The sequence below is a fragment of the Mobula hypostoma genome, chromosome 23, assembly GCF_963921235.1.
Source record: "Mobula hypostoma chromosome 23, sMobHyp1.1, whole genome shotgun sequence".
Lineage (NCBI taxonomy): Eukaryota > Metazoa > Chordata > Chondrichthyes > Myliobatiformes > Myliobatidae > Mobula > Mobula hypostoma.
In genome coordinates, this window is record NC_086119.1 from 55,825,862 (window position 1) to 55,842,533 (window position 16,672).

General features: G+C 41.3%; 1 protein-coding gene across 2 annotated transcripts in view; it reads left to right on the forward strand.

Moving 5' to 3' along the window:
* Positions 1-16,672, forward strand: part of si:dkey-91m11.5 (PH_BCR_vertebrate and RhoGAP_Bcr domain-containing protein) — a 464,892-nt gene that overhangs the window by 180,159 nt on the left and 268,061 nt on the right. For both annotated transcript variants that reach the window (XM_063031657.1, XM_063031659.1), the window contains exon 8: positions 782-922. In XM_063031657.1, coding sequence (XP_062887727.1) covers positions 782-922 — 141 coding nt within the window. The remainder of the gene's footprint in view (positions 1-781; positions 923-16,672) is intronic.

Consider the following 16,672-nt stretch of genomic DNA (forward strand, 5'->3'; position numbering starts at 1 on the left):
CTCCCAGAGCTACTCCCTCCTGCCTGTATTGTGCCTCAGTTCTGGTGGGTTTGTACCGTCAATGGGACAGGATACACTGAGGGATTGTGCTGGGAGGGTTATGGTTTATTGTTTGTAAGTTATCATTCTGTAAGCTGTTGATCTCTTAATTTAGATGCTCTTAATTTTGTTTGCCTTTGGAAATTTTATTTGCAGATAGTTGTCATTTCATATGTCTTTTATACATTTACCTCTTCTATTACGAAATCCTTTTGTGCATCTACATTATGTTACTCACTGTCAAAAAAAAAACCGAGTGATATTCGACCATAAGATATTAGGAGCAGAATTAGGCCATTTGGCCCATCTAGTCTGCTCCACCATTTCAACATGGCTGATCCAATTTTCCCTCTTAGCCCCAATCTCTTGCCTCTCCCTCCCCACCCGTATCCCTTCATGCCCTGACCAATCAAGAATCTATCAACCTCCCCCTTAAATATACACAATGATTTGGCCTTCTCAGTTGTCTGTGGCAACAAATTCCACAGATTCACACCACCCTCTGACTCAAGAAATTAGTCCTCATCTTCGTTCTGAAAGGACGCCCCTCTATTCTGAGGCTGTATCCTTTGGTCTTAGACTCTCCCACCAGAGGAAACATCCTCTCCACATGCACTCTAATTATTAGTAAATATTAGTAAGATCACTTTGGATGTCAATGAAAAGGTGAACTTGTGAATAGAAATTATGTTGCCTTCTGATTTAGGTTCTGCAGTTTGATTGATGCCTAATGTTCCTGCAGGATTTATTAAAACACACTCCAGTCAACCATCTGGATCATCCTTTGCTACAAGATGCGCTCCGTATTTCACAGAATTTCCTGTCTAGCATTAATGAAGAGATCACTCCCAGGAGACAATCTATGACTGTAAAGAAAGGCGAGGTGAGTTTCTCTGTGATAAGGTTTATCTGTAGCTCATTCTCAGCAATTTAATTGTGAGAATGAGTTCAAATTGTTTCCAAATTGAAACACATTTTCCTTCATTATTTTTAAAAAAGACGCATCCTAATCTCTTCTCTGGTAATTTTGAGACACCACGTATGCATTTAAATAATGTATTTAAAGAATATATTATGCAATGTCAATTAGAACTTCCGATCATCAATTACATATGTTATATACTCGGATAAATCAAGTGACCATGTGTTTTATTGTGTGAAATAAATATTTCAAAGTAACAAGAAGGGTGATCATAACAGAAGGGCACACCAGCAGATAGATTTAAAGCAGAAAACATGGTTAAAAGCAGTTAATCTGAATGCACACAGCACCGTAACAAAGATGAGTCAATTGTACTGTAATAAACATGAAATAAACATGTCTGATCTGATCACTATTCCAGACTTGATTGAAAGATAACCAAAGCCAGGAACTGAAAGGTTCCAGGGTACGACATTGCTGTAAACTAAACAAAAGGGAAAACAATGTGTGATGACTTTGTCAGTAAAGGTGAAAACAGCACAGTTGTGAGAAATTATCTTGACTCAGACTGGGTTTGAGGAAAGAAGTCATGTGGGAGTATTCTGTAGGTAACATAACAGCAGCTAAAACACAGGACAGTATTAATCAAGATATAAAAGGGGCTCGTCAGAAAGACGTGAGATTTCAATACACAGGGATCATATATATTTGGACAAATATACAGGGATCATTTGTATTTGGGCAAATATACAGGAATCATATATATTTGAACATATACAGGCATCAACTATATTTGGACAAATATACAGGATCATATATATTTGGACAAATACAGGATCATTTATACTTGGACAAATATACAGGGATCATACATAGTTGGACAAATATACAGGATCATTTATATTTGGACAAATATACAGGGATTGTATATATTTGGACAAATATACAGGGATCATATATATTTGTCAAATATACAGGATCATATATATTTGGACAAATATACAGGATCATTTATATTTGGACAAATATACAGGAATTGTATATATTTGGACAAATACACAGGCATCATATATATTTGGACAAATACCATTATCATCAGGTGCCATGCCCAGTTTGAGCTTTGATTGCCATGGCCCACACACTCCTGTTTTGGGTCAAGTGGATCAATTCAAAGGTATTCATTTCCTGTTCTCTGGCTGCTGTCTCCATCATCATTTGTCTTTGTCTTCCTCTTGCTTTCTTCCCTTTGATCTTTCCCATAATTACCGTGCATTCTAACTCCTCTTTCCTAATCATATGTCCAATGAAGTTACGTTGCCCTTTCATGATCTCATACATTATTTCTCTTTTTGTGTTTGCTCTGTTCATGACATCCTTGTTGGATATTCATTTCGTCCTTGATATTCTTTGCATCTTCCTCAAAAACTACATCTGTGCTACTACACTTTGTTTCCTCATGTTACTAGATATTGTCCAACATTCTGAGCCATATAACATAACTGCATAAACATAACATTTCAGTACTCTGAGGCGGGTTGTTATGCCTAGTTTAGTATTGGTCAGTATACTCTTCATTCTCGTAAAGGTGTCTTTTGCCATCTCTATTCTTTTAATGTCCAAGTCGCACCTGCCATCTGATGTCACCCAGCTTCCTAAGTAGCAAAAGTTCTGTACTTGTTTTATGTCTTCCCTGTTTATTCTCAGCCTGCAGATAGGATTCTCCTTTTTGGATATCACCGTACATTCTGTCTTTTTGCAATTGATAGAAGAATGGGTTAAACCAGGAATATGAGCAAACAGAAAGAATCCCTATTACTGATCCAAAAAGGTTACATCAACAAATCAAGAATATCACTGGTAAAAAGCTCCTCTGTTCTTGAGGGGGATGTTTGAAAGCAAAGGATGGTACCATTATCATGGAAAAAGATGAGATTATGAACAGATGGACAAATATACAAGAATCATACTTGGACAAGTAAAATTGGAAAAGGTGGCATGGAGGATGAGATGATCATGAATAGTGGGACAGTTTTGTAAAACAATATGTTGGGCTGGAATGTTGATTACAAACTGGTATTTAGCTTTAATTAAAGTTGAACAATGGTGAACTTGGTGACTTGCTCACACTGTTGCTGTTCTTTTTTTGTAATTTATTTTTTTTATTGAAGTTCATCATCAAACAAAACTTTCCATAAGATGTTTTTCAGATACTATACGTATATATCATATAGTCATATTTGTCACAAATCTCCACATAATATTTATCTAAGATATACACTTATAGAAAGGAGAGGAAAGAAAGAACAATGGAAAGAAAAAAAAACTATGTACAGAGTAGGGAGTGATCTTTTTCTAAACAACATATTCATTGACTTGTAAGAATAAAATTAGGCCTGTGAGGTGCTATGTAGTTAAACCACTTTTCCCAGTATGAATCAAATTGTTCCAACTTATCAACAAGATGCTGTTATCTTCTCCATTCTGTAAATGTCCATTGTAATTTCCATACATACATTTAAAGTTGGGCTCTCCTGTGATAACCATTTCCTGATAAGGGTCTTTTTACCAGCCACCGGCAGTATATTCATTAAGTATTTATCTCTTTTCAATCATTCTTGAGGTATATACTCAAAATATATGGTCTTACTTTCTAAGAGTATTTCACATTTAAAGATGTCTTGTAGGGAATTGTGTATCCCACTCCAATAGTCTTTGATAACGGGGCATTCCCAGAAAATATGATAATGGTTTATATTTTGATTTCCTCAATTTCTCCAGCAAACAGGGAGGTTACTGTCATAATGGGATTTCTGAGAGGGTGTAATAAAATATCTTATCAAGTTTTTCCACCTGAACTCCCTCCATTTATGTGAACTGGTACCTCCATATTATTGTCCATTCTTCCTCAGATTTTATTATCCCTCCTTCCTTCTCCCGTTTTGTTTTAATGTATGAGTCGAATGTGTTTTAATATTTGACAAACCCTTATACACGCTTGAAATTATTCTACTACCGTAGTCTGAATTATATGCTTTTCTAAATAGCTCCATCAAACATGTACCTGCCTTGGTTACATTTTTAACCATCCTGTTAACATACTGTTGCATCTGTAAATATCGATAAAAGTCTTGTTTTTCTAATAAGTGTTTCTCTTTGAACATTTCAAAACTGAACAGTATTCCTTCTTTCATTACATTGCAAATAGCTGTTATTACTTTAGCTGTCCAGTCCTTAAATCCAGCATCCAGTTTGTTTGGCGTAAAATCCGAGTCATATGCACACCATTTAAGAATTGCGATGTCTCTTTCTAGTTTATATTCTTTTATAATAGTTTTCCATATTTTAAGAATCCATTTCACCCATGGGTTATCAATAGTATTTATGTAACTTTGTAGGTTGTTATCAGCCAAAATTGCCTGTATGGGGATGGAAAGCATCCTCTCCTCAATGTTTTTCCATTGAGCGTCATATGATGGGTTGCACCAGCATATCACAGCTCTCAACTGTGCTGCAAAATAGTAATCTCTAAGAGAAGGTAGGCCCCATCCCCCCTTTTCCTTGGCTAATTGCAAAGTTTTGAGATGAACTTAGGCCTTTTACCTTGCCATATATATCTTGATAGCACCTTGTTCCATTCATTGAATTGATTTTGGTTAATCTCTATTGGTAGGGTCTGGGCAGTATATTCTGGGTGGTATATTTATTTTAATAGATTCAAGCCTTGAACTGAGACCAAGAAAAGGAATGAGGTTCTATCTTGTTATATCTTCCTTAATTTTTTTTATATATATAGGCTGATAATTGCATTCTGATAATTTTGCCCAAATATTTGACAGACTCTGTTTGCCTTGCCCAAGGATATCTACTTTCAATTTCTCTTGGTGGGCTATAGTTATATGAAAGTAGTTGGGTTTTATCTATGTTGATCTTGTATCCTGATAGTTGGCCATATTGTTCAAAGAATTGCATCAATTTAGGTAAAGAGTATGTTGGTTAGAAACATAGAAACATAGAAAGTAGGTGCAGGAGTAGGCCATTCGGCCCTTCGAGCCTACACCGCCATTCAGTATGATCATGGCTGATCATCCAGCTCAGAACCCTGTACCTGCCTTCTCTCCATACCCCCTGATCCCTTTAGTCACAAGGGCCATATCTAACTCCCCCTTAAATAGAGCCAATGAACTGGCCTCAACTGTTTCCTGTGGCAGAGAATTCCACAGATTCACCACTCTCTGTGTGAAGAATTTTTTCCTCATCTCGGTCCTAAAAGGCTTCCCCTTTATCCTTAAACTGTGACCCCTCGTTTTGGACTTCCCCAACATCGGCAACAATCTTCCTGCATCTAGCTTGTCCAATCCCTTTAGAATTTTATACGTTTCAATAAGATCCCCCCCTCAATCTTCTAAATTCCTGCGAGTATAAGCCTAGTCGATCCAGTCTTTCATCATATGAAAGTCCTGCTATCCCAGGAATCAATCTGGTGAACCTTCTTTGTACTCCCTCTATGGCAAGAATGTCTTTCCTCAGATTAGGGGACCAAATCTGCACACAATACTCCAGGTGTGGTCTCACCAAGGCCTTGTACAACTGCAGTAGAAACTCCCTGCTCCTGTACTCGAATCCTCTTGCCATGAATGCCAGCATACCATTTGCCTTTTTCACCGCCTGCTGTACCTGCATGCCCACTTTCAATGACTGTTGTACAATGACACCCAGGTCTCGTTGCACCTCCCCTTTTCCTAATCGGCCACCATTCAGATAATCTGTTTTCCTGTTCTTGCCACCATAGTAGATAACCTCACGTTTATCCACATTAAATTGCATCTGCCATGAATTCACCCACTCATCTAACCTATCCAAGTCACCCTGCATCCTCTTAGCACCCTCCTCACAGGTTACACTGCCACCCAGCTTCGTGTCATCTGCAAACTTGAAGATGCTGCATTTAATTCCCTCGTCTAAATCATTAATATATATTGTAAACAACTGGGGTCCCAGCACTGAGCCTTGCGGTACCCCACCAGTCACTGCCTGCCATTCTGAAAAGGTCCCGTTTATTCCCACTCTTTGCTTCCTGTCTGCCAACCAATTCTCTATCCACATCAATACCATACCCCGAATACCATGTGCTTTAAGTTTGCACACTAATCTCCTGTGTGGGACCTTGTCAAAAGCCTTTTGAAAATCCAAATATACCACATCCACTGGTTCTCCCCTTCCACCCAGCCCTCAGATTCACTTGGTCTATCTCTGACACTTCTCTTCCCTTTCTCGATCTCTCGGTCTCCATCTCTGGAGATAGACTGTTCACTGACATCTTCTACAAGCCCACTGACTCTGATAACTACCTCAACTATACCTCTTCCCACCCTGCCACATGCAAAAATGCCATTCCCTATTCCCAGTTCCTCCGTCTCCGCTGCATCTGCTCCGAGGGTGAGGTTTTCCATTCTGGGACATCTCAAATGTCCTCTTTCTTTAAGGATCGTGGTTTCCCTTCTGCCATCATCAATTATGCCCTCACCCGCATCTCCTCCATTTCCCGCACTTCGGCTCTCACCCCATCCTCCTGCCACCACAGCAGGGACGAAGTTCCCCTTGTCCTCACCTACCACCCCACTAGCCTCCGGATCCAACATATTATCCTCCGCAACTTCCGCCACCTTCAACAGGACCCCACCACTAAGCACATCTTTCCCTCTCCACCCCTCTCCACCTTCCGCAGGGATCGGTCCCTCTGCGACTCCCTGGTCCACACGTTCCTCCCCACGGATCTCCCACCTGGCACTTATCCCTGTAAGCGCAAGTGCTACACCTGTCCCTACACCTCCTCTCTTGCTGCCATTCAGGGCCCCAAACAATACTTCCAAGTGAGGCAACACTTCACTTGTGAGTCTGTTGGGGTCATCTATTGTATCCGGTGCTCCCGGTGCGGCCTCCTCTACATCGGTGAAACCTGATGCAGGTTGGGGGACCACTTCGTCGAGCACCTCCGCTCCGTCTGCTAAAACAGACAGGATCTCCCAGTAGCCACCCACTTCAACTCTGCTTCCCATTCCCATTCAGGTATGTCCATGCATGGCCTCCTCTACTGCCATGATGAGGCTAAATTCAGGTTGGAGGAGCAACACCTCATATACCGTCTGGGTAGTCTCCATCCCCTTGGTATGAACATAGAATTCTCCAGCTTACGGTAATTCCCTCCCCCTCCCTTCCCCTATCCCTATGTCACTCTGCCCCCTCCCCCAGCTGCCTAACACCTCCCTCTTGGTTCCACCTCCTACTATCCATTGTGTTTCCCCCTATTCTTTCTTCACCTTTCCTGCCTAGCACCTCCCTGCCTTCCTTCCCCCACCCCTTTATCTTTCCCCTTACTGGTTTTTCACCTGGAACCTACCAGACTTCTCCTTCCCACTCTCCCCCCACCTGCCCCTTCCCTCTTCAGTCCTGACGAAGGGTTCCGGCCCGAAACATCGACCGATCATTTCCACGGATGCTGCCCGACTTGCTGAGTTCCTCCAGCGTGTTGTGAGTGTTGCCTTAACAGGAAGGGGGCATCATTACCTGGCTCCAAACTTGTTCTCACTCAATTGCACACTGCCTGTCTAAGATTCACAAGCAAGACTGTCCCGATAGACACATAGTTTCTGCTCCCTCTTGACACCCCTGCTCCGATCCAGTTCCTTCCCACCCACATCTGTGACACCTTGCATGCTTTCACCACTTTGAAATTTTCATTTCCATGGCTCTGGCTGCCTCATTTTCGCTGTGCATGTCCTGTCTCCATACTCCCCCTTTCGGAAGGCTTACGGCTTGGTTTCTTTCTGGAGAACAGAACCACCACCCTCTTCCTCCTCTTGGCAGAACTGACAAGACCTGCAAAAATTATTCACCCACCTCCCCAGAAGTTTTCATGTTTTGTTGTTTTACAACATAGAGTCACAATGGATTTTTGACACTGATCAACAGAAAAATACTCTTTCGTGTCAAAGTGAAAACAGATCTCTGCAAAGTGATCTAAATTAATGACAAATATCAAACACAAAATAACTGATTGCATAAGTATTCACCCCCTTTAATGTGACACACCAAATCATACTGGTGCAACCAATTGATTTTAGAAGTCACAAGATTAGTTAAATGGAGATCTCTTTTTGGAGACCTGTGTGCAGTCAAGCTGTTTCAATTGATACACCTGTATCTGGAAAGTCCAACTGCTAGTGAGTCAGTATCCTGGCAAAAATTACACCATGAAGACAAAAGAACACCCCAAACAACTTGCGAAAAGATTATTGAAAAGCACAAGTCAGGATATGGATGCAAGAAAAGTTCCAAGTCACTGAATATCCCTTGGAGAACAGTTAAGTTAATCATGAAGAAATAGAAAGAACATGGCATAGCTGTAAATCTGCCTGGACCAGGCCATCCTCAAAATCTGAGTGACTAAGCAAGAAGGGGACTAGTGAGGAAGGCCACCAAGAGACCTATGACATCCCTGGAAGAGTTACAGCTTCAGTGGCTGAGATGGGAGGGACTGTGCATACATCAACTGTTGCCCAGGTGCTTCACCAGTCACTGCTTTTTGGCAGAGTGACAAAAAGTTAAAACTGTTAAGATAAAACAACTCACATGAAATCTTGGCTAGTGTTTGCCAGGAGACGCTGGAGACTCTGAAGTCAGCTAGAAGAAGGTTCTATGGTCTGATGAAGCCAGAATCGAGCCTTTTGGCCATTAGACTAAACATTATGTTTGGCATTAACCAAACACCATGCATTATCGAAAACACACCATCCCTACCGTGAAGCATGGTGGTGGCTGCATCATGCTGTGGGGTTGCTTCACTGCAGCAGGCCCTAGAAGGCTAGAAAATTGAAATATTATTGGCTAGCTTACTTTCATATTCCATCTTTACCTTCTTAATGACATTTTTAGTTGCCTTCTGTTGGTACTTAAAAGCTTCCCAATCCCCTAACTTCCCACTAAGTTTTGCTCTACTATATGCCCTCTCTTTGGCTTTTATATTAAGAAGGGAGGGAGGCAGAAGACAGGTAATTTTCAGTCAGTTAGGCTGACTTCAGTGGTTGGGAAGATGTTGGAGTTCATTATTAAGGATGAGGTTTAGGGTTCTCGGAGACACAAGATATAATGGGCAAAAGTCAGCGTGGTTTCCTTAAGGGGAAACCTTGCCTGAAAAATCTGTTCAGATTCTTTGAGGAAATTACAGGCAGGATAGACAAAGAAGCGTCAGTGGATGTTGCTTACTTGGATTCTCAGAAAGCCTTTGACAAGGTGCTGCATATGAGGCTGCTAAACAATATAAGAGTTTGGTATTACAGAAAAGATACTTGATACAGATAGATGACTGGAACAAGGCAAATAGGAGGAATAAGGGACCCTTTTCTGGTTGACTGCTGGTGACTACAGGTGACCGATTCTTTTTACATTATATGTCAATGATTTGGATGATGGAATTGATGGCTTTGTTGCAAAGTTTGCAGATGATAAGAAGGTAGGTGGAGGGGCAAATAGTTTTGAGGAAATATGGAGGCTACAGAAATACTTAAACAGATTGGGTGAATGGGCAAAGAAGTGGCAAGTGTATGGTCATGCACTTTGTGGTAGAAGAAATGAAAGGGTTGACTATTTTCTAAGTGGAGAGAAAATACAAAAAGCTGAGGTGCAAAGGGATTTGGGATCCTTGTGCAGGATTCCCAAAAGGTTAATTTGCAGGTTGAGTCTGTGATGAGGAAGGCAAATGCAATGTCAGCATTCATTTCAGTAGGGCTAGAATATAAAAGCAAGGATGTAATTTTGAGACTTTATAAAGCACTGGTGAGGCCTCACTTGGATTATTGTGAACAGTTTTGGTCCCTTATCTTGAAAGGATGTGCTGAAACTGGAGAGGGTTCAAAGGAGGTTCACAAAAATGATTCCAGGTTTGAATAGCTTATCATATTTAGAGCTTTTGATGGCTCTGGACCTATATTCATTGGAATTCAGAAGAATGAGGGGTGACCTCATTGAAACATATGGAATGGTGAAAGGCCTTGATAGAGTGGATGTGGAGAGTATCCTTCCTACTATGGGAGAGTCTAAGACCAGAGGACACAGCCTCAGAATAGAAGGGTGTCCTTTTAGAACAGAGATGAGGAGGAATTTCTTTGGCTAGAGAGTGGTGAATCTATGAAATTTGTTGCCACAGGTAACTGTGAAGGCCAAGTCTTTATGTATATTTAAGGCAGAGGTTGATAGATTTTTGATTGGTCAAAGAAGGAGTGGATACAGGGGGAAGGCAGGAGTTTGGGGCTGAGTGTTAAAATAGATCAGCCATGATGAATGGCAGAGTAGATTTGATGGGCCAAATGGCCTATTTCTGCTCCTATATTTTATGGCCTTAAAGAGTGGAGGGACAATTGCAATTTTCCAGTCCTCTGGATCCATTCCAGAATCTAGTGATTCTAGAAAGATTACTACTAATGCCCTCACAATTTTAGAACCCTGGTCCAGATGACTTACCTACCTTCAGACCTTTCTGCTTTCACAGTTTTTAAGTTCCTTATTTCCTTTCTTCCAATGTTTTGTGTCTTGTTCCAGATTCCAGCAACTGTAGTCTGTTGTGCCTTCATAATACAGTGTCTATAAAAAGTATTCACTCTACCCTTGGAAGTTTTCATGCTTTATAACATTGAATCACAGTGGATTTAAATTTGGCTTTTTAGACACTGATCAACAAAAAAAGACACTTTGGGTCAAAGTGAAAACAAATTTCTAGAAATTGGTCTGAATTTATTACAATTATTCACTCATGGTGCCGTCTGTCTGAGTAGACAATGGATGCGTCCGTTCTGGGGCGTAGACCTGGGCGATAAATATGGAGATCCTGGGCTGCCCAGACATCAAGATCCCCCTCTCGGCCTCGCGGATGTGGTCCAAAGGAATGCGAAGCAGTACATTTGGCATCAGCTTGGCTGCAGGAGCTGCCGGGAGGTGACGTGGTACGTCATCCAACTGCCCTTAGGGGCTCCACTCCGAATTTGTGTTGGGTTTACTCCTTAGCCTTCTCTTCTCCTGAAGATACCCACGAGGCAGTGGGATCTGTAACCCTGGATAGGGGCCCATACCGGGTACTGTCAGCCGGAGCCAGCTGAGCCCGGGACTTGGGTAAGGCAGGGTCATCACGCCCTGTAGTAGTGACATATGGAGCCACTACCCACTACCCAATTACAATTATTAAACACAAAATATTTGATTGCATAAATACTCGCCCACTTCATGTGAGTATTTAGTAGATGCACTTTCGGTAGCAATTGGCTTTATGCTTGAGGTCATTGACTTGCTGGGAAACAAATCTTCTCCCAATTCACAGTTCTCTTGCAGACTGCATCAGGTTTTCCTCCAGGATTTCCCCCAGTAGCCCAAGAAATAGTGGATGCATTAGTGATAATTTTTCAAAACTCTTTAGATTCTGGACTAGTTCCTGAGGATTGGAGGGTGGCTAATGTAACCCCATTTTTTAAAAAAAGGAGGGAGAGAGAAACTGGGGAATTATAGACCGGTTAGCCTAACGTCGGTGGTGGGGAAACTGCTGGAGTCAGTTATCAAAGATGTGATAACAGCACATTTGGAAAGCGGTGAAATCATCGGACAAAGTCAGCATGGATTTGTGAAAGGAAAATCATGTCTGACGAATCTCATAGAATTTTTTGAGGATGTAACTAGTAGAGTGGATAGGGGAGAACCAGTGGATGTGGTATATTTGGATTTTCAAAAGGCTTTTGACAAGGTCCCACACAGGAGATTAGTGTGCAAACTTAAAGCACACGGTATTGGGGGTAAGGTATTGATGTGGATAGAGAATTGGTTAGCAGACAGGAAGCGAAGAGTGGGAATAAACGGGACCTTTTCAGAATGGCAGGCAGTGACTAGTGGGGTACCGCAAGGCTCAGTGCTGGGACCCCAGTTGTTTACAATATATATTAATGACTTGGATGAGGGAATTAAATGCAGCATCTCCAAGTTTGCGGATGACACGAAGCTGGGCGACAGTGTTAGCTGTGAGGAGGATGCTAAGAGGATGCAGGGTGACCTGGATAGGTTGGGTGAGTGGGCAAATTCATGGCAGATGCAATTTAATGTGGACAAATGTGAAGTTATCCACTTTGGTGGCAAAAATAGGAAAACAGATTATTATCTGAATGGTGGCCGATTAGGAAAAGGGGAGGTGCAACGAGACCTGGGTGTCATTATACACCAGTCATTGAAAGTGGGCATGCAGGTACAGCAGGCGGTGAAAAAGGTGAATGGTATGCTGGCATTTACAGCAAGAGGATTGGAGTACAGGAGCAGGGAGGTACTACTGCAGTTGTACAAGGCCTTGGTGAGACCACACCTGGAGTATTGTGTGCAGTTTTGGTCCCCTAATCTGAGGAAAGACATCCTTGCCATAGAGGGAGTACAAAGAAGGTTCACCAGATTGATCCCTGGGATGGCAGGACTTTCATATGAAGAAAGACTGGATGAACTAGGCTTGTACTTGTTGGAATTTAGAAGATTGAGGGGGGATCTGATTGAAACATATAAAATCCTAAAGGGATTGGACAGGCTAGATGCAGGAAGATTGTTCCCGATGTTGGGGAAGTCCAGAACGAGGAGTCACAGTTTGAGGATAAAGACGAAGCCTTTTAGGCTATTAGGAAAAACTTCTTCACACAGAGAGTGGTGAATCTGTGGAATTCTCTGCCACAGGAAACAGTTGAGGCCAGTTCATTGGCTATATTTAAGAAGGAGTTAGATATGGCCCTTGTGGCTAGGGGGATCAGAGGGTATGGAGGGAAGGCTGGTGCAGGGTTCTGAGTTGGATGATCAGCCATGATCATAATAAATAGCGGTGCAGGCTCGAAGGGCGGAATGGCCTACTCCTGCACCTATTTTCTATGTTTTCTAGGTATTTTGATGCATTCATTTTACCCTCTACCTTCACAAGCCTTCCATGGCTTGCTGCAGTGAGACATTCGCACAGCATGATGAAGCCACCACCATGCTTCACGGTAGGGAGAGTGTGTTTTTGATGATGTGCGATGTTTGTCTTATGCCAAACATAGCCAAACATGATGGCCAAAGGCTCAATTTTGGTTTCATCAGACTGTAGAACCTTGTTCCAGTTGACTTCAGAGTCTCCCACATGCTTTCTGGCTTACTCTAGCCAAAATTTCATGTGAATTTATTTTTTCAACAGTGGCTTTTTCTTTGCCACTCTCCCATAATCCTGCAACTGGTGAAGCACCTGGGCAACAGTAGTTGTATGTGCAGTCTCTTCCATCACAGCCACTTGTAAACCCTCCAGAGTTGTCATAGGTCTCTTGGTGGCCTCTCTCACTAGTCTCCTTCTTGTACGGTCACTCAGTTTTTGAGGACGGCCCGCTCTAGGCAGATTTACAGCTGTGCCATATTCTTTCCATTTCTTGATGACTGATTTAACTGTACTCCAAGCGATATTCAGTGACTTGGAAATTTTCTTGTAGACATCTCCTGATTTGTGCTATTCAATAACCTTCTCGTGGAGTTGCTTGGAGTGTTCTTTTGTCTTTGTGGTATAGTTTTTGCCAGAGTACTGACTCCCCAGCAGTTGGACCTTCCAGATACAGGTGTATTTTTACTACAATTAATTGAAATTTCTTGACTGCACACAGGTCTCCAAAAACAGATCTCCATTTAACTAATTATGTGACTTCTAAAACCAATTGGCTGCACAAGTGATGATTTGGTGTGTTATATTAAAGGGGGTGAATACTTATGCAATCAGTTATTTTGCGTTTGAGATTTGTAATTAATTTAGATCACTTTGTAGAAATCTGTTTTCACTTTGACTGGGAAGAGTCTTTTTCTGTTGATTAGTGTCAAAAAAGCCAAATTAAATCCACTCTGATCACTGTGATTCAATGTTGTAAGACTATAAAAACATGAAAACCTCCAGTGGGGTGAGGGTGAATACTTCTGAAAGGCACCAGTTTGCTGATGACACGGTAATGGCAGTGTTGGATGTGAAAGGTTTGCAGAAAGACGTCAGTAAGGTTAAATGAATGAACAAGGAAATGGCATGTGGAATATAATGTGGAAATATGTGAAATGGAAACCAGAAATGCAGTCTTTTTTTAAACAGTAAAAGACTGATCTCTGATGGTGTGTTCAGTGGAACCCGGGTGCCCTTGTGCACAACCACTTAAAGGCAGAATAGATTTGCATCAGAGGAGGTGCAGCAAATGTTCACCAGCTTGATTCATGGGCTCGCATTGTCTCAAATGAGGAAGGTAAGCAGTACTGTCCCCTAAAACCGTCACTGATGTCTATAGATGCACCATAGAAAGCATTCTTCTAGAGTGCATCACAACCTGGTGTGGAAGTTGTCCTGTTCAAGATCGGAAGAAGCTGCAGAAGATCATGAACACAGCCCAGCACATCACACAAACCAATCTTCCGTCCTTGGACTCACTTTACACCGCACGCTGTCGGAGCAGTGCTGCCAGGATAATCAAGGACACGACCCACCCAGCCAACACACTTTTCGTCCCTCTTCCCTCCGGGAGAAGGCTCAGGAGCTCGAAGACTCATCCGGCCAGATTTGGGAACAGCTTCTTTCCAACTGTGATAAGACTGCTGAACGGATCCTGACCTGGATCTGGGCCGTACCCTCCAAATATCCGGACCTACCTCTCGGTTTTTTGCACTACCTTACTTTCCCTTTTCTTTTTCTATTTATGATTTAGAATTCAAATTTTTACTCTTTACTATTGATTTGTACTCCAGGGAGCGCAAAGCGCAGAATCAAATATCGCTGTGATGATTGTACGCTCTAGTATCAATTGTTTGGCGACAATAAAGTAAAGTAAATTAAAGGACTCTCTCAAGTTGAAAAGAAACAGGATTCAAAAGCTTGAGAACACATATCATCGAGTTTGAGCTGCACTTTATCTTGCGGTTATGAGAGATATATACAAACCTCTTATAGGCTTGAGATGAACTACTGAGTCCATCTTGCCATGGTCCTTGCACTTCATTTGCCCCCCTACATTGCACTTTATCAGTACTTGTAATACTATATTCTGCATTCTGTTTTGTTCTCCTTTTGGACTACCTCAGTGTATTTGTGATCTGTCTGAATGGCATGCAGATTAAAGATTTTCTCAATATCATTATTAAACATAACATTATTAAACCAATTAAAATGACCTCACTGAAACATAAATATCTTGAGGGGTTTAATGGGGCAAATGTGGGGATGGTGTTTCTCTCAGATGTGGTTACTAAGAGCAGTGTTAAAATCTCAGAATAAGCGTTTGACATTTAGGTCAGGATTGAGAAGAACTTTGTTGTCCCAGAGGGGAGTGATCTTTTGGATTTCACAGTACGATTGTATAAATTTGGACACTAAGATTATTCAAGGGAAAAGTCATTAGCTTTTTTGATATTTAATGATATTGAGGTAGTACACTGAGGTTAGAGATCGGCTGTGAACTTACGGAGTGGCAGAGCAGGCACCAATAAGTTAAGAGGCGCATTTCTGCTCCAGGTTCACCTGTTCTTTGTTGGAAATAATGTTCCAGTCAGTCACTGAACTCAAAACCATGAAGTTTAAACTCTTCATACAGAAGCAAGAAATCTTTTGCCCATTTTTTTTTACTGGAGGCTAACTTCGACATCAGGCTGGGATGTGAAATCATTTAAAAAAAAATATTGCTTTCCTGTTCTTTTTCCACTTGGTACACCCAAACTGGAATTTTCTTGTTTACTAGTTCTCTGTTTATGTATCATTAATTATCTGCATTTGCTATGCAGATAATTTCAGTAGATCTGAGAGTTTCAGTAAATACTCTCAGTGGTAGATGAGTGGTTTAATCATCAGATGATTAGCATTTCAGGAAGGGTGGATTCACTTGATGCAGGTCCAGCTAAAAACTATTGTTACTCCCACTTCATTTCTATGCCAATACAAAACATTGTCATTACATATTGTAAAATGAAGATTAAAACAGTGAAAATCTGAACATATAGTACTAGCTGTTAATTAATGTAAAACAGTAGAACAAATTAAACTGAGACACAAAGAAAGAGGAGAAACAGGGAGCTCTGATGTATAAGTCGCACGGCAGAAATAGTGATCAGGTAACCAGGAGAGAATAAAAACAAAATCGTACTACTGCAGGAGATAGTGAACCAGAATGAAAGAAGGTGAGAATATTCCATGCTTTCCTACATAGATAAAATTAAAATTAATTTTCATGCATTCATGGTGGCAAAAAAGGAGGCATGTATCTTTGAATGTAAGATTTATTCTATTGATATATACCTGGATTAACAGAATGCTGTAAATCTGTTTACATTTGTGGTTATCGAGATGACATTCTCACAAGCTGTTTCTTGACCTCAGAGATCAGAGCAGCGCATCTATCCACCAAACAGATGATGCTGTAAACTGCTACACTAACTGCTATAGTATTCTATAGTAATGCGCTGCCCTTAAAAGTATGGAACACTTCACAAATTTGCTTGTTAATTTGACTGTGAAAAAGATGCTGGCTGTTTACTTTTTCTGTGGCTCTCAAAAGTTATATAAACTTCTATTAGGTTTGCCTACACCTTCTCCCACTACGGAGGAAACAAGTCAAGTTTGTCCAACCATCTTTAGACCACATACCGCTAATCCAGGCAGCATCC